The sequence below is a fragment of the Dipodomys ordii genome, unplaced genomic scaffold (genome assembly GCF_000151885.1).
Source record: "Dipodomys ordii isolate 6190 unplaced genomic scaffold, Dord_2.0 Scaffold249, whole genome shotgun sequence".
Lineage (NCBI taxonomy): Eukaryota > Metazoa > Chordata > Mammalia > Rodentia > Heteromyidae > Dipodomys > Dipodomys ordii.
Window position 1 is genome coordinate 207,665 of NW_012267465.1, and position 18,027 is coordinate 225,691.

General features: G+C 49.5%; 1 protein-coding gene across 4 annotated transcripts in view; it reads right to left on the bottom strand.

The window, feature by feature from the left end:
• The window catches only part of LOC106000902 (cytochrome P450 2B4), a 21,647-nt gene extending 15,309 nt beyond the window's left edge, over positions 1-6,338 (bottom strand). For 2 of the 4 annotated variants that reach the window (XM_013036117.1, XM_013036116.1), the window contains exons 1-2: positions 6,135-6,338; positions 2,624-2,786 (exon numbers count right to left, since the gene is read on the bottom strand). In XM_013036117.1, the coding sequence (XP_012891571.1) occupies positions 2,624-2,786; positions 6,135-6,305 (334 nt within the window). In that variant the 5' untranslated portion in view covers positions 6,306-6,338. Of the gene's footprint in view, positions 1-1,072; positions 1,234-2,334; positions 2,485-2,623; positions 2,787-6,134 lie in introns of all 4 variants that reach the window. The other 2 variants (XM_013036119.1, XM_013036118.1) reach the window with 2 other exon arrangements.
• Between the last annotated feature and the right edge of the window lie 11,689 nt (positions 6,339-18,027).

Here is an 18,027-nt window from a genome sequence, read left to right on the forward strand (position 1 = left end):
TGGGTGTTGGGTAGATGGATGATAGATAGTGGGTGGAGGCCTTGGTGGATGGATGGGTGGATGGGTGGATAATGGATGTCTGGATTGATCCTTCTCTTCCTTCCTTATCACCCTATCTCTATCCTCTCCACTCTCTGCTCTTCCTCTCCTCCATTTTCTTTCCTCTCTAGCTGCCACCCTTTTCCCGTGGCACCTACTTTGTCCATGCGCAGGAGGTAGGTGTCGATGAAGTCTCTCGGTATGCTGGGGTCCAGGGTTGCCCGGTGCCATTCCACACGCTGGGCAATGAATGCATTGACCTCCTGCAGATTTTTGTAGATCTCTCTGTGCTTCCCAGGGAAGTGCTTCATGACACTGGAGAAAAGCTCAAACACCTGCCGGATGCAGGGGCCAGAAGATCCAGGGCAGGGTCAGGGAGGGGCGCTTCATGTGGAACCCTCTCTCCCCCCTTCCCTCCCTTTCCCCTCTCTCTCTCTCTCTCTCTCACACACACACACACACACACATCCACATTGTCTTGCACAACTTACCTCTATTCTGTCTTGTCTTCTTATACTTAACACTTCCTATCTTCTTCTTTCCTTTCTTTGCCAAGCTCTCATTCTCTTTTCATCTCTGTGACTCTCAGCTGGCTTTCCTCTTTCTTCCTTTCCACCTTTCTTCCTTCTTTCCTTCCTTCCTCCCTTTCTTCCTTCCTTCCCTTCTTTACGTTCTTTCCATTTTCCTTCCCTGGTTCATTCCTTCCTTCCTCCTTCCCTTGCTTTCTTCCTCCTTTCTTTCCTTCTTCCTTTTTTCCTTCCTTCCTTTTCTCCTTCCTTCTTTCCTTCCTTTTCACCTTCATTCCTCCCTCCCTTCCTCCCTCCTTTCCCTCTCTCTTTCTTCCTTCTTTTCTTTATCTCTCTCCTGCTCTCTCTGTTCACCATCTCTCCCTAAATCCAGATCTCAGCCTCCCTGTCTCCCCCTGTAGTTTCTGCCCCTCTTCCATTCCTTTTGAGCCTCCAAAACACAGCCTCCTTTTCCCTTCCACCCTGTGCGGGCCCCTCTGCCCCCTTCTCTCCCCTCCCCTCCACACCTGGCTGTAGAAGGAGCTGATGAGTGCGAAGCTCTGATAGAACATGTCCAGGAGGTGCAGGAAGTTGCGATCTTTGTAGTCAAATCGTTCTCCAAAGACAATGGAACAGATGATGTTGGCCGTGATGGACTGGAAGAGGAAGGTGGGGTCCACAAGTTCCCCTGGGAGGAAAAGTGGGGGGGCACAAGAGTCTGGGGATCAGCTTTCCTCCTCTGTGTGTGACTTTTCTGCATTGCTCAGTACTGAGCATTTTTTAAATATCTGTCTCTCAAGCTGGGCGCTGGTGGCTCACGCCTGTAATCCTAGCTACTCAGGAGGCTGAGATCTGAGGATCGCTGTTCAAAGCCAGCCCAGGCAGGAGAGACCTTGAGACTCCTATCTCCAATAAACCACCAGAAAACCGGAAGTGACGCTGTAGCTCAAGTGGTAGAGCGCTCGCCTTAAGCTGAAGAGCTGAGGGACAGCGCCCAGGCCCAGAGTTCAAGCCCCACAACAGACCAAAAAAAAAAAAAAAATTTGTCTCTCCTTCCCTGTTTCTCTGCGTGTGTCACTCTGGTTTTTTGTGTTTTGTGTGTGTGTGTGTGTGTGTGTGTGTGTTGTGTGTGTGTGTGTGTGTGCTATTGAGGCTTGAAGTCAAGGCCTCTCACCATCCCTTGGCTTTCTTGTTCACAGCTGGAGCTCTATCACTTGAACCATGCCTCCATCTCTGCTTTTTTTGTTGGCCCTAGGGCTTGAACTCCAAGCCTGAGCTCTTTTGCTCAAGGCTAGCACTCTACCACTTTGAGTCACAACACTACTTCCAGTTTTCTGGTGGCTCATTGGAGATAAGAATCTCACAGACTTTCCTGATGGACATGGCTTTAGATGGTAAATCCTCAGATCTCCGCTTCCTGCATAGCTAGGATGACAGGCATGAATCACCTGCACCCTGCTGCATCTCTGCTTGTTTGCTGGCTCGCTGGAAATGAGTGTCTCACAGATGTTTCTATCCTGGCTGGCTTCAAATTGCAATCCTCAGATCTTGGCCTCCTGAGTATAGCTAAGCTGATAAGGCAGGAGCCACCAGCGCCCAGCACTTGAGTCATTCTTGAACATAATCATTAATAATCAATAGTCATGGGGGGTCCATCTGTCTGTCTGTCTGTCTGTCTGTGTATCTCTCATTCTCGTCTTCATCCTTAGCTCTCTGCTCACATGGACAGCTCTGTCTCTCAATTGCCCCCCCCCAGCCCATCCTCCTCCTCCCTGGGCCTGGGCCTCACCATTGGTTTTCTGCAGCTCCTCCACCAAACACTGCGCCTCCTCCTGGATCCGCTCCTCCACGCTCCGCTTCCCCATCCCAAAATCCCTCATGGTAGCCAGAGAGAACCGCCGAAGGGCCTTCCAGCGCTCCCCATTGGCAAATATCATACCTGCCCAGGCAGGGAGAAGGGGGAAGGGGGAGGGGGGCATAGGGTCATGGAGGCAGGAGTTACAGGAAGAAGATCCAAGGAGACCAGGCCCTCCTCTTCCCCCTTCCCCCCTTCTCCCCTACATCCTGCAGGCCCTCACCATAGTCCTGGAAGATTGGCTGAATGCTGGCAATCGTCCCTCGGCCAGAGAAGGCCTCAGCCTGGTCCACCAGGGCCTCCCGGATGGTGTCCGCCCCGCACAGCATGACCACTGGCCTTGATCCCAGATACACGGTGAACACATCCCCATACCGTTCTCGAAGCTGCCAAGGCAAGAGTTGCTGCTAGCTCCTTATGAAACTGTTCAAACCATTAGATGCAGCCAGCCCCCTGGCTGATGGCTCAGGCCTGTAATCCCAGATACTCAGGAGGCTGAGATCTGAGGATTGTGGGTTGAAGCCAGCCCAGGCAGCAAAGTCCATGAGACTCTGAGCTCTAATGAACCACCAGCAAATCAGAAATGGAGCTGTGGCTCAAAGTAGTAGAGTGCTAGACTTGAGCACAAAAGCTCAGGGACCGTGCTCAGGTCCTGAGTTCAAGCCCCATGACTGAGAAAAAATAGTAATAATAACAAAAGCAAAAAAAAGGGCTGTATGTGAGGCCCAAGTGGTAGAGTGTCCTGCAGAGCAAAGCATGAGGCTCTTGAGTTTCAAACCCTAGTACCACCAAAAAGATAAATATAGCAAATGAACATAAGATACATATAATTATAAGACAGGCAGTGATTGATCCCTGGGGTGGAATGTTACACAATGAAAAGGATCAGTCTACCACTGACAACAGGGATGGAATTCGAAGAGAGAATATGGGGTGAAAGCAGCGAGACACAAAAACCCCATTTGGTTTTTCTTTCAGTGCTACTTACAGGAAGTAGCAGCAGGATAATGACTAGAATGTGGGAGGTGGCAGGTGATCCCGGAGCGGGCTCTGGTCTTACTTGGTCTGTGTGTTCTGTTACAATCTCCTCAGGCTGTGCACTCTTCAGGGTGATGTTCAACTTCACTTTTGTTGTTGTTGTTATTGTCAGTCATGGGGCTTGAACTCAGGGCTTGGGCACTGTCCCTGCGCTCTTAGCTGAAGGCAAGTGCTCTACCACCTAAGCCACAGCACCACTTCTAGTTTTCTAGTGGTTTATTAGAGATAAGTGTCTCACAGACTTTCCTGCTCAGGCTGGCTTTGAACCGTGATCCTCAGATCTCAGTCTCCTGAGTAGCTAGGATGACAGGCTCACACCAGCACCCGGCTCAACTTCACTCTTGACTCAAATAATCATAGTAATAAGCCTGGTAGTGCCTATCTGTAATCCCAGCACTCACTCAAGAAGCTAACTCCTGGGAGGTATGGGAAGGGGAAACAAAGGAAGAGGCAACAATGCTTGATAAGAATGTACTCATTACCTTGCCCATGTAATTGTAACCCCTCTGGTTGGATCTTTACTTTTACCAGTCTGGTTTAGTGTGAGGCCTTCGGCTCCTAGAGGCTGTAGTCTCGTCTGCAGCTCAAACACTGGGTTTTCACCAATTCTCTGTGTGTATGCACATGTGTGTGCATGCATGCATGCATGTGTGTTCACATGCATGCAAAGCCTAGGGCTTGAACTGAGGGCCTAGGCACTGTCTCTGAGCGTTTATGCTCTAGACTGGCGCTCTACCACTTGAGCCACAGCTCCACTTGCAGCGATTTTGCTGATTCATTGGAGGTAAGAGTCTCACAGTCTCTCCTGCCTGGGTTGGCTTTGAACCACGATCCTCTAGATCTCAGCTAGGAAGACAGCCGTGAGCCACTGGCATCTGGCTGGTTTTCCCCAACATTTCAACCACTGTGTGTCAACTTTAGGAGAATGCCCACCTTCTCTACATGGCCACGATGTGCAAAACTCGTTTTGCTTATCAAGTTCAATTCATATGATTCATGCGTTGTGTTGTTGATACCATCGGGGTTTTGTTGCTGTGTTGCTTTTATGCCTCCAAGGAAAACACGCAGCTGTTCTGATCATCTTATTCCAAAATCCATGTCCTTGCTACATGGAAGATGCATTCCTGCCCTCCCACGAGCATGACTCATTCCAGCATCGACACAAACATCTGAAAGTCCAGAGTGTTCGCTGGGTGCCGGCAGCTCACATCTGTCATCCCAGCTACCCAGAAGACTGAGATCTAGAGGATGGAGGTTCAAAGCCAGCCTGATCTTGGGATGAGATCATCTGGCAAAAGCCATTGTTAGTTATAAACCTCTTGACTTTGCCAAGTTCTCAGCCTCAAGCATTTTGTGATATCAACAGGAAACAAAGACACCTGCGAGACACCGTCTTGCCCACCCTCTGAGGCCACTCTGCTGCTTCCATGACCTTTGGCATTGGCTAGGCCAAGTTCTTGCTCTACCATCACCATTGAATGGCTGCCTCATCACCATGGGTGGACAGAAACCCACTCTTCCATGCACCTCAGCCTTCTCGGGATCAGCTCCTCCAGAATGGCTTCTTCTTCGGGATCATCCTCGCCCCCTCATCCAGTTTTAGAGGCTCTGTTTAACTTCCATCTCCCTTTTTTTTGTTGGACATGGAGCTTGAACTCTGGGCCTGGGTGCTGTCCTTCAGTTATTTTGCTCAAGGCCAACACTCTACCACTTTGAGGCACAGCGCCACTTCCAGTTTTCTGGTGATTTATTGGAGATAATGAGTCTCACAGACTTTCCTGCCTGGGCTGGCTTTGAACCACAATCCTCAGTTCTCAGCCTCTTGAGTAATTAGGATGACAGGCGTGAGCCTCTGGCACCCAGCTTTAAGTCCCATCTCTTACAGAAACCCTTCCTGGACCTTTGTGTTCTAACAGCAGAGTGTTCTCTTGGACTCTCTTATAAGCACAAAAGCACGTGTTTGAAACACTGGAGGAGCCAAGCATGGTGACACACTCCTGTAATCCCAACCCTCAGGAGGCAAAAACAGGAACAATGTGAACTCAAGGCTAACCCTGTTTCATTAAGAAGAAAAAATATAAAAATCCAGTGCTCAGGGGTAGAGCTCTTGCCTGGCATGAGCAAAGCTCTGGGTTTTATACTCGACACTGCAAAAAGAATACAATAAAAATGCAATGGCTCTTCTGGGCTCTATTCTGTGCTGGACCCCCTCATCAGGCTTTTATTGACAGGCAGTAGACCCGCCCCTTCCCCCGCCCTCCACTGACCTCCCTTTAGTCCTGACACCAACTCCTGCCAGACTTTGCTCACCCTTGTGGATCACAACAAAACCGATTCGGCTGTTACTTCCACCCTGTTTCTTTGTTTGTCTCTCTCTTCCAGGATATGTACCCAAGGACATAGCAAAGGGTGACAGAGGAAAGTACAAGTTGACACCCCGACACCCTGTCTGGGAACAGTAGCCCCCCAGAACTTTCCAACAGAGCAAGATTGCTTCTGACAACCTAACCACCATCCATCATGCTTCAGGATCCTGCCTTGGACTCCTCACTCTTCCCCCCCCCCGCCCCGCCCAACCCCTGCTTCTGGAGAGGGGTCCTCACTCTCTCTGCTGTCTGATCCCCACTTCCCTTCCTGTCCAGGCAGAGGACCCTCCCCACCACCTATATCCCAGGCTCCGTCCAGCCCTGTCTCACCTGCAGGAAAGATTTCAGGAGCCCGTGTCTATCCATTTGCAGAACATTCCCCAACAAGGGCAGAGGCCGGGGCCCTGGAGGGAGGTGGCCACGGGCCTTTGAGCCAGCCCTGAGCAGGAGGAGGAGGAGGCCAGTGAGGAGCACCAGGGACAGGAGGACGCTGAGCTCCATGATCCTGGGCTGGGTGGCGTCCACTTCAGCCCAGCCTTGAACTTGCCCTTTTATTCTGATCAAGTCTCCTCACCCAGTTGGCCACGCCTCCCCTTCCCGCCTTTTCCCTCCCCCCCCTTGTCCCCAAGTGCCAGCTCAGGGGAGGGGTGCAGGCTCCTCTGCTTCCTGCCCAGCCAGCCTGGCCACTCTGCTCCCCCCACCTCAGCCCTAGAAACCATTTGGCAGAGGTGCACGAGTGTGAGTGAGTGTGTGTGCACATGTGTGTTTGTGTGAATGGGGGAGTGTGTGTGTGTGTCCAAGCCTGGGCGGGAGCTCCTGTAGTAAAGGCATCTGCTTTACCATGCCGAAGGTGTGTTTGCCTTAGTTGAGCTTGTGGAGGGGGTCGTTTGTGTGAGATCCAGGTGTGTGTGTGTGTATGTGTGTTTGTGCATGCACCTATGCACGTGCAAGTTGTGCCCCAGCCCCACCGTACCCCCATTCACCCAAGGCCCCCCTGGAGACCCATGGGCTCTTCCCAGGGTCTGCTCCCACTGGGAGTTCAAGAGTTGTAAGGCCCACAGGTAGAGGGGCCAGAAGGGACACTGAGGCAGCCAGTCAGATGTGGGGTCCTTGGGTCTCTGACTTCTGCTGAGAGGGAGGGAAGGGGTCCCCCTGCCCACCCTGGTGTCTGCAGTGGGGGTACTTCTTGCTTCCTCTCTCTCTCTTCTCTCCTTCTTCTCCCTCTCTCTGCTTCTTTGTCTGTCTGTTTCTTTTTGTGTCTTTCTCTCTCTGTGTCTCTTGTCTCTCTGTTTGTCTGTCTTTCTGTGTCTCCCTGTCTCTGTCTCTTTGTGTTTCTCTGTCTTTCTGTCTCTGTCTCTCTGTGTCTCTCTCTGTCTCTTTTTGTTTCTCTGTTGCTCTGTCTCTCTGTCTCTGTCTCTCTCTGATTCTCTGTCTGTGTGTCTCTCTAATCTGTCTTTCTCCGTGTCTCTTTCTCTATGTCTCTGTCTCTGTTTCTCTGTCTCTACATTTGTCTCCCTCTATTTCTCTACCTCTGTCTGTGGGTCACTATGTATCTGTCTCTGTTTCTCTCTCAGACCCCAGGCTTCAGATGCACAAGGACTATGCCGTGCCTCATTCAATGTTCGGCAGGTGCAGCCAAGGCTGAGTTCACAGTGGATGGAAGTGCACCTGGCCCCTGGAGCCTGCCGAGGGCTTTTCTCCCAGCACTGCAGAAGAGCAAGCAATGGGGAGAGGAGGGGAAAGTGTGCCAGCCCACTCCCACAACAATGCCATTCATCCATTCCCCGGGGCAGAGCCTCGGGTCCCCAGCACGTTTTAGAGATCTCACTTTGTCCCCTTGGACAGTCAGGACTGGGGATGGAATCACAAACAGGAGGATCACAGCCCAGGCTCGCTGAGGCACACAGCGACACTCCTATCTCACAACAACCTGACAGTGGCTCCCAGGGCAGAGCACTGGCCCAGCAAACATATGAGGTCTTGAATTTGAAACCCCAGTGCTAGACAGCCATTGGTGCTCACACCTGTAAATCTTAGTGCTCAGGCGGCTGAGATCTGAGGATCAGGGTTCAAAGCCAGCCTGGACAAGGAAAACTCCATGAGACCCTTATCCCCAATGAACCACCAAAAAGCCACACGTGGAGCTGTGGCTCAAATGGTAGAGCTCTAGCCTTGAGTGAAAGAGCTCAGGAGCAGCACCCAGGCCCTGAGTTCAAGCCCCAGGACCAGCACACTAAAAACAGTGGGAATGTGGTGAGGGGTGGAGGTGGAGAGTAGACACAGAATCTTCTTGCAGTGTTCAGCAAAGTCGGGGACAGCTGAGTTGCAGCCCAGTGATCCTCGAGAAAAGCAAATAACAAGCAGCCGTCCACTTAAGGGTGAGATATGACTTTATATAATCTTGGAGGACTTTCCTGACCCCAGGACCTTGCTCCCGGCTATGCTGGGTGATATAGCAATGAACATGGGCCCCAGGCTTTGTGTCAGGAAGAGTATGAAGTGCTTAACACAGTACCTCTCTGAAGACTCTCATTCTGGAAGAGAGTTTGTCGTCCCCTCCGTTTTCCACATGGAGGGCAGCAGAGGGAGGTGGAGTCTAGGTGTCATTACAGAGTGGCTTAGGCCAGAACGTTTTACAGGCCAGCCCCTGGGCAGACTCGGCTGCAAAACATGGCCCAGGTGAATGGACCCATACCATTGAAATTTTTTTTTAATGAATTAAACTAATGCCAAGAGTCAGATGCTGGTGGCTTACTAACTACTCAGGAGGCTGAGATCTGAGGATCAAGGTTCAAAGCCAGCGCAGGAAGAAAAGTCTGAGAGACTCCTATCTCCAATGAACCACCAGAAAACCAGAAGTGGCGCTGTGGTTCCAAGTGGCAGGATGTCAGCCTTGAGCATAAAAGAGCTAAGGGACAGCACCCAGGCACCAAGTTCGAGTCCCATTACCAACAGAAAAAGATTTCTGAAGAAATTTTAGGGTTCTGATTACCATATGCTTTCACTGCATGTCTTAATCAGTGTACCTCTCTCACACACACTCTCTCCCCCATCTCTGTCCAATCTCTTTCTCTTTATCTCTATCTTGCTCTGTGTGTGTGTGTGTGTGTGTGTGTGTATCAGGTACAGGTGGAAATAGAGAGAAGTGGAGGCAGAAGTCTGTCAGAGAGAGACTAGAAGTCTCCGCAAACGAGAGGCCAGAGTGAGGCAGAGACCAAAGATCCGGGAATGGAGGAGGAGCCAAAGGGGTTCAAGTTCAGGGTCCAGTGGCTGAGGAACCCACGGGAGCCACTCAAGCACAGGCAGGGCTGGCATCTGTCCAGATGTGTCTTCATGAAGCCCACTCCTAATAAGGTGTCAGCTTTCATTGCTTTCGTGGGCAGCGCATGGCAGGGAGGAAAGCACAAGAGCCCAATTGTGCCATCGCACACACAGGACACTGTGCACACAACAAGCCATGGTCACAAGCAAGATCCTAAATATGTCCACTCTCCTGCCCACACTCGCCTTGAACCTCAGTCCTCGGATCTCAGCCTCCTCAGTGGCTAGGATGACAGTGTGAGCCACTGGCACCTGACAATGTGGATGGGGGGGTTGGTTTTGGTTGTTTTTTTTTTTCTATGTAGAATTTTTTTTCACTTTGATGCATTCCCATTGATCAGTAGTTGCTATTATTTTCTGAGCTATTGAAGTCTTCACTGGAATTGTTCTCTGCCTCAATCTTGATATGTTTCCTCTCTATTTTCTTCTAGCTGTACTTAAGTTTCCAGTCTTTATTTTCTGTTGGTTTTTATACAGGGTAGGATGTAGCTTCAGTCTTCTGAACCCATTGTGAAGGATGGCTTTCTTTCCAATGTGTGTGTGTGTGAGAAAGAGAGAGAGAGAGAGAGAGAGAGAGAATGTATGTCCTGTTGCTGATCAGGGCCTTCTTCACCTTTTGGGGGGTGGTGGGGAGATGAATCACAGAGAGATGGAGAGAAAAGCAGCAGAGCAAGGATGAGAAAGACAGGGTGAGATGCAGAGGGAATGTGGGACAGGCTGAGAGTGGAAGCCAGGCCATGCTCTGGGGACATCCAGGCACCCGCTGCAGAGGTGTCCTGTGGCCCAGCCATGGCTAGAAAATCCTCTCCCTCTCTCTTTGTGTCTCTTTCTCTCACTACCTCAGTGCCTTTTTTTTGTTTTTTTTTCCCCCTAAGGCTTATTCCATTCTCTCCCCACTCCTTTCTCTCCTTCTTCCCTTCCTCTTCCTCCTTCTCCCTTCCTCCTCCTTCTCCTCCTCCTTCTTTCTTGTCCTTTTCTTCCTCCTCCTCTTCATCCTCCTCCACCCTCCTCCTTCTCTCTCTGTCTCTCTCCTTCCTCTTCCCCTCTCTCTTCATCTTCCCCTGCTTCTTTCTCTTAGCAGGAAGCCGTCAAGAACTTCCCTGCTCTGGGCTGGGAAGATGGCTCAGTGGTAGAGCGCTTGCCTTGCATGCCTGAGGCCCTGGATTCGATTCCTCAGCACCACATAAGCAAAAAGAAAAAAGCCGGAAGTGGCGCCGTGGCTCAAGTGGTAGAGCGCTAGCCTTGAGCTGAAGAGCTGAGGGACAGCGCCCAGGCCCAGAGTTCAGGCCCCATGACAGGACCAAAAAAGAGAAAAAGAAAAGGAACTTCCCTGGTCTAGGACTTTGCTCCTGCCTGGGTTGGCATCTGGCACTGGGCCCAGGGCCTCTCCAGCTCAGGCTTTCTGGTTACAAGGTATAAGGTGCTTTACATTGTAACTCACTTAATTTTAACAGAAGCAAGGGCTGGGGATGGGTGGCTCACGTATGGAATCCTAGCTACCCAGCAGACTGACATCTGGGGATTGTGGTTTGAAGCCAGCATGAGCAGGAAAGTCTGTGAAACTCTTATCATCTCCAATTAGCCAGCAAAATTAAAACAGAAGAGCTGTGGCTTCTCACCAAGCCTGATACCCCATGTCCAGGCTCAGCAAACTACCTTCCCTTCTGGGGAATGTGCATGAGTCTAGCTAGCAGGTGGTTTTTCTCCCTGAAGGTGCTGGACAGATTGCTGCATGCGTGAAATGTAAAGTTTACACAGGAAAACAAAAAACTGGCTGTGAGAGCTGCAGGGCTGAGATGGAAGGAGGTGGAAGGAGGTAGAAGGAGACAGAAAGAGGTGGAATTGTGGGAGCCGGCGTAGCAGAGGGCTTCCCCCATGCTGTCATCACCACCCCAACCTGTCCTGCAGGGCATCAACACAGGTGGGTCACTGGGCAGCTTGAGGGGCAGGCTACTGGATATGGAAGGGCAGGAGCTCGGGGTCAGAGAAGAAGAGGCCAAGAACAGTGAGCAGGAAAACAACAGGCTGAAGAAAGGAGATTGTCACTCTTCAGAAAGTTAAAGGACACTCGTGCTCCGGTGGGGAATGCTTGCAAAATGGAAAGAGGAAAAAAAAAAGGCAAAAAACAAAAACGGTTAAAAGATCTGCCACAAAACTACACCAAACAAAAGCGACTAGAGAAAAAGGCCCAACAGACTGCCAAGGTCCTCACCATACAAAGGGTAATGCAGAAGCAGCATGTCCCAGTGGAATGGGTGGAGTGTCCCACTGAGAACTGAAAGGAGGATCTGAAAAGCAAACAAAGATGCTGTGTAAAGGAGCAGCAGGCTGTGAGCAGGCAGTTGAACAACTGAAGGAACTCTTCTGTGCCCCTCGCAGAACACACTTGCAGGTTAAGGAGGCCCTCGAGAAAGAGGTTGGGATCATGAAAGAAAGCTTGAGAGAAAAGGAGGAGGAAAGTCAAAACAAAATGGAAGAAGTCTCCAAGCTCCACACTGAGCTTCAGAGTCCTAAACGAGATGTTAAAGAAATTAGAGACTCCTGAGGTTCAGGGAAACAGCCGTGCTGATCAGGTAGCTCAGGAGGCTGCCCTAAAACCAATGGGCCCTCTAGAGTTACTAGTCATTAAGATTAAAGGTAGAGACATAAAAAACAGTGGTGACAAGTGTGCAAATGAGGAGACTTCCCTTGCAAGAACACGTGGAGAGGGCTGGGAAGGTGGCTCCGTGGTAGAGCACTTGCCTTGCATGCTCCAGGCCCTGGGTTCGATTCCTCAGCACCACGTAAGAAAAAAGCCGGAAGTGGCGCTGTGGCTCAAGTGGTAGAGTGCTAGCCTAGAGCTGAAGAGCTGAGGGACAGCACCCAGGCCCAGAGTTCAGGCCCCACGACCGGACCCCACCAATAAGAAAGAACATGTGGAGAGAGTGTGTATTTGAGGAACCTCAGTGAATTTTGGGAAGTTCACTTCACAGAGGTAAAGCCTGAAAAATATGGGGATCGGTATCAGTAAGTACTAGTGGAGACTTGTTCGGCCTGGGCAAAAACTGAAACTGCTCAGGTAACGGTTAATTCCTTGATTTAGCTTACCCTTAGCAGTGGGGACTGACAATGGCCTGGCCTTCACAGCCCAAGTTACTGAATTATTACCTAAGGCCCTAGGAATAAATGGGAAGTATTTATATACCTCAGAGGTCAGGGCAGGTAGAAAGAATGAATAAGACCTTAAAGGAAACTTTAACTAGATAAATGACAGAGACTAGCCATGACTGGGTAAGCCTTCTCCTCTTTGCTCTCTTCTGAGCAAGATGGACTATTCAGGACACTCAGAGGATCCTCTAAAGATAAGACTTACCAGGTGTTAATTAATATGTTTCTATGGTTCCTTGTTTTTCGTGCATTACTATGGGAAGAGCTTTTCTGCCCACACCTTTGAACAGGCAGTTTGTTTTAATTTGTTGGATTTGCCACACTGTAAGCCTGTTAGATGGGGAAGGGGGAGTTTAGGATTTGGCCCAAAAGAGGAATGTAAAAATCAATGATTTGGGCTGGGAAGGTGGCTCAGTGGTAGAGTACTTGCCTTGCATGCATGAGGCCCTGGGTTCAATTCCTTAGCACCACAGAAGCAGAAAAAGCCAGAAGTGGTGCTGTGGCTCAAGTGGTAGAGCGCTAGCCTTAAACTGAAGAGCTGAGGGACAGCGCCCAGGCCCAGAGTTCAGGCCCCACAACTGACCCCCCCCCAAAAAAAAATCAATTATTTGATTGGACAGAAAAATCAGTGGGGAATGTGAGAACCAGTGGGGCGGAAGGTTCCTCCTGTGCTGACATCACTGCCACGCCTCACCCCCTTCCCCCTGCTGGCAGGGCGGATGTCAAAGGGGCTGGGGCAGTGGGCGGCTTGGGGGGGCAGGCCACCAGATATGGAGGAGGGGGAGTTCCAGGGAAGAGAAAAAAGCACAGGGAGAGAAGGTGGAAAAAAGACATCGAGAGGGAAGTGGCAGGACACACACTGGAATGACAGAGCCTGGAGAGAGGCGTGTCTTGCCCTCGGGGCTGGCAGAGAGGCCCTCAAGAGACACGTGAGGCCTGTGGAGAGGTCCGTGGAGAGGCCAATGGAAAGAAAGAGCTGGGAGTTCTGCAGAGAGGCGAGACCTGTGGGAAGGAGGAAAAGGAGGGGGAAAGGGGAAAAACTCACTCCTTGGAGGTTGCAGCTGCTCGTAGTTCTGAGGTAGCTCATAGCAGGACAGTTGCAGACTAACTAGTAAACTCCTTTGTTACCTTTAATCATGCCTCCATGGATTTTCTCGCTTGTAGGTTACCACAGAAGGAGGAGGCAGAAGATGGAAGGCGGAGGAAGATAGGAGGTAGAAGGAGATGGAAAGAGGTACAACGGGAACTACACAAGGGCACACAAGATGCTGCCCAGAGAGCAATGGGTGACATGCCAAGACAGGAGCTGCAACACTGAGAAGCACTCACTCATTCATCCACTCATTCATTCACTCAATCACTCACTCAGGCACTCACTCATTCACTAGCTCATTCATTCACTCACTCATTCACTCATTTATTCGTTTATTCACTCATTCACTCATCCATTACTCATTCAGTCACTCTCATGGATTCACTCATCCACTTGTTCATTTATTCCTTTATTTCTTTTTCTTTCATTTTGTTTACTCACTTATTAATTCACTCACCCATTAGGCACTTATTCATTAATTCACTCATTCATTCACTCACCCACTCATTCACTCTCTCATTTACTCAATCACCAATTCACTCTGATTTCTTCATTCATGCACTCAGTCACCCACTTATCACTCTCATTCCTTTATGTACTCACTCATTCACTCATTTATTCGCTCATTCACTCACTTATTCACTTGTTCATTTGTTCACTCATTTACTCACTCACTCATTAATTTACACACCCAATAGTCGCTCTTGAATTCATTCACTCACTCATTTATTCACTTGTCATTCACTCACTAATTTTATATGGAATCTTTTTTTTGGGGGGGGGGTCGGACGTGGGGCTTGAACTCTGGGCCTGGGTGCTGTCCCTCAGCTCTTCAGCTGAAGGCGAGTGCTCTACCACTTGAGCTACAGCGCCACTTCCTCACTCACTAATTTGCTCATTTAATCACTAATTAACTCACTCACTAATTCACTCTGATTCATTCATTCACCCACCCATCACTCATTCACTCACTCATTTATTCAACAAACATTTACTGAGCATCTACCATGAGCCAAGCCCTACTGTACGCTCTGGAGATTCCACTTCAAACAAAGCCAGTGGACATCCCTTATCTTACAGAGTAACCATTCTAGTGAGAGAAACAGATACATATTGCCAGTGACTGTGAAAATATCACCATGATTTGTCCTGGCTGGTGGCTTGCTGCCAGCCTCCGGCTGGCTGGGAAAGTGAGTGCTTTCTGCCAAAATTCCCTGGTTTAACCTTTCTGGCAGCCTTTGGCAAGCATAAACTCTGACCAGCCGGGCAGCACATGTTGTGTGTGAGGACTTGACCACCACTTGTGCAGAGCCAGAAGCACCTCTGAAATGGACATGTTTTGGGATGTGGGTGCCTGGGTCCCTCCCCACCAACAGGGCCACAGGTCATCTTCCAAGTTTCCCTTCCTTCAACTCCAAGGACAGCCATGAGCCTCTGGGCCACCAGCTCCCTCTGGGGACAGGGAGCCCAGCAGCCAGCCCCGTCCTTGTGAAACTCAGAGTCCAGAAACAGGGGTTTGGGGAGGGGATCAGAGTATCATCAAGCTCACTGCTGCATGCTATGTGTGGTAATGAGGCTGAGACAAGTGGGGATGGGGGGGATAAGAGTGAGCTGAGACCCTCCTTCTGGAAGTCCCTGCTTTCACAGGGAGCAGGGTCCCACATGTCATGGTAGGGAAGGACAGACAGAAAGTGGAGGGGTGATGGGGAGGGACTTGACTTAATTTATGTATGGGTGTGTGTGTGTGTGTGTGTGTGTGTGTGCAGATCCTGGGGCTTGAAATCAGGACTTGAGCACTGTCCCTGAGCTTCATTGTGCTCTACCCTTTAAGCCATAGCTCTGCTCCTGGATTTTGGCTGATTCATTGGAGAGAAAAGTCTCACGGATTTTTTTTCTACCTGGGCTGGCTTCAAACCGTGAACCTCTGATCTGAGCCTTCCCAGTAGTTAGGATGACAGGTGTGAGCCATCAGCGCCCTGCTCTGTTTTGCTCATCTGACTTTTTGTGTAGCCATGCTGGGGCTGTCACTCAAAACTTCCTTAGATTCTAAAGGGAACCCTGAGCTCTACCCCAACCTTCCATTTACATTCCAAAAGGATCCATGCATCTAGCAGTTAGGGCTGTCTGTGCCCAGGCAACTGAAGACTCTGAGATGGGAAATGGTAGATGAGGGAGCCCCAGGGTCATTGCTCAAATTTCCACAGGAGCAGAGAGCCCGGCCAGGATTACCATCCCCACTCTGTCCCTTCCCTCCAGGGCTGGTAAGCAGCAGAATGTAAAGCACAGAGACAGATCAAGTGCTTTCTCTCCTCTTTTGCATAACTCAGTTCCCTAGGGCAAGGCAGCTTATGTAGAGGAATTCTGGGCAGTGGGTGACAGTGCCAGCCTGCCCCTGCTCCCTGTGGAGCTGTGAGTTTACTGCAAGGAAAAGAGTCATCCCACCTTGTATCCTGGCTTCATTGTGATGATGATTGTTTTTGTTCCTGTCCTGGGGCTTGAACTCAGGGGCCTGATAGCTGTCCATGAGTTTCATTTTGCACCTGCTATTGGAGACACAGCTCCACTTCCAGGTCGTTTTTGCTTTTGTTTTTGTTTTTGGTAGTTGAATGGAGATAAGAGTGGGCTGGCTTCAAACCACCATCTTCAGATCTCAGCCTCCTGAGTAGCTGGGATTACAGGCATGAGCCATCAGTCTGGCATCTATATATATACATATACATATACACATATACATAATATATACATGTACATATGTATTATATATATATATATATATATATTAAACCCAATCTGGCTTACTTATTAACAGCATTCTTTCTCTTGCTCAAAACAATCCGGGGTAGGTAGCATACAATATACATTGTTGAATCTCTGATTTTATTTTTTGGGGGGTGGTCCAGTCATGGGGCCTGAACTCTGGGCCTGGGCACTGTCCCTCAGCTCTTCAGCTCAAGGCTAGTGCTCTACCGCTTGAACCACAGCGCCACTTCCAGCTTTTTTTTTCTGCTTATGTGGTGCTGAGGAATCGAACCCAGGGCCTCAGACATGTAAGGCAAGTGCTCTACCACTGAGCCACCTTCCCAGCCCGGATCCCTGATTTTAATGCACGTTGGTTATATGACATGGCTACCTTTCTTTTTTTTTTAACAGAGTCATAGCTACTTAGGAGGAGGCTGCAATCTGAAGATCATCTCTTTTGATTGCACAGGTATCAGCCAGGCCTGGCGTTTTGCTGCACCCGCACTGGAAAGAGGAGAGTAGTTCAGGGCAGAGAGAATGAAGGCAAGACTGGGACCTCTTCTTCCCTGGGTCACATTCCTAATTACAGGCCTCACGGAGACACTCCTCTGAGAGCAAATAAACACCTTGGACAATTGTTCTTAATCTCCACAAGAATTTCTCTTGGATCAAGGCACTGAGGTCAGGGTCTGGGCCTCACCCTCCTCTTCAGTGCTCTCTAAGGCCTGCTAGGCTGCACCATGTTGTTCTCAGAAAGAAAAAAAAGATATCAGCTGCCAGCCCTACTCCATCGTAGGAGGACTGCTGTGGTTTGGATCAATCTTGTCTCCCCCAAAGAGTCTCCAGTGTAATGACCTTGAGGGTTAGATCTTCAAGGTACCCCTGTCACAAATGGACTCATGTCTTTCTCAAGAAACTGGGTGCTGGTGGCTCCTTCTTGTCATCCTAGCTACTCAGAAGGCTGAGATCTAAGGATCATGGTTCAAAGCCAACCCAGGAAGGAAAGACTGAGATTCTTACCGCTAACAAATCTTTAAAAAGCCAAAGTGGAGATGTGGCTCAAGTGGTAGAATACTAGCCTTGAGCAAAAGAAATTCAGGAACAACACTAAACACTGAATTCAAGGCCCAGAACTGGTACCAAAAGAGAAAGTAAGAGAGATAAGAAACAGAAACAGAGGCTAAATTGAGTCTCTTGGAACTGGATTCATTGCCATGAGAACAGATGGTTATATATCAAGTTTACCTCCTGGTATTTTGGCCTCATCTACACACATCTTTTTACCTCCTTCCCACATGATCCCAACCATGTAAGGCACCCACAATGAAGCCTTCATCAGAAGCCTAGCAAATGCCAGCACCAGAATCAGGAGTTCAATAAGTCTCTTTTCTTGATAAAGTTTCCAGGCTTGGGTATTTTCTGATGGCAACAGCAAATGAGCTAAACAGAAGGGAAGAGCTTAAGTTCTGTCCTGTTATGTCTGCTTGACTTTATTAACAAGACAGAAACTGTGAATATATACCTCTACTCACTTCTTTCTGCTCAAGTAGACAGCTACAGCTACATTTCCTCTCCAGTGAGGTTGGTTACATGACTGGGTTCTGTGTGTGTGTGTGTGTGTGTGTGTGTGTGTGCATGCTCACACACAGATCCTGGGGCTTGAACTGTGGTCCTGGGCACTGTCCCTGAGATTGTTTTGCTAAAGGCTAGCACTCTACCACTTGAACCACAGCGCCACTCCCAGCTTTTTCTGAGTAGTTTATTGGAAACGAGAGTCTCATGAGGCCAAGTCCTGGTGGCTCATTCCTATAGTCCTAGCTACTCAGGAGACTGAGATCTAAGTATTGACAGGAGAGTCTATGAGACTTATCTCCAATAAACTTCTCAGAAAAAGCCAAAAGTGGCACTGTGACTCAAGTTGTA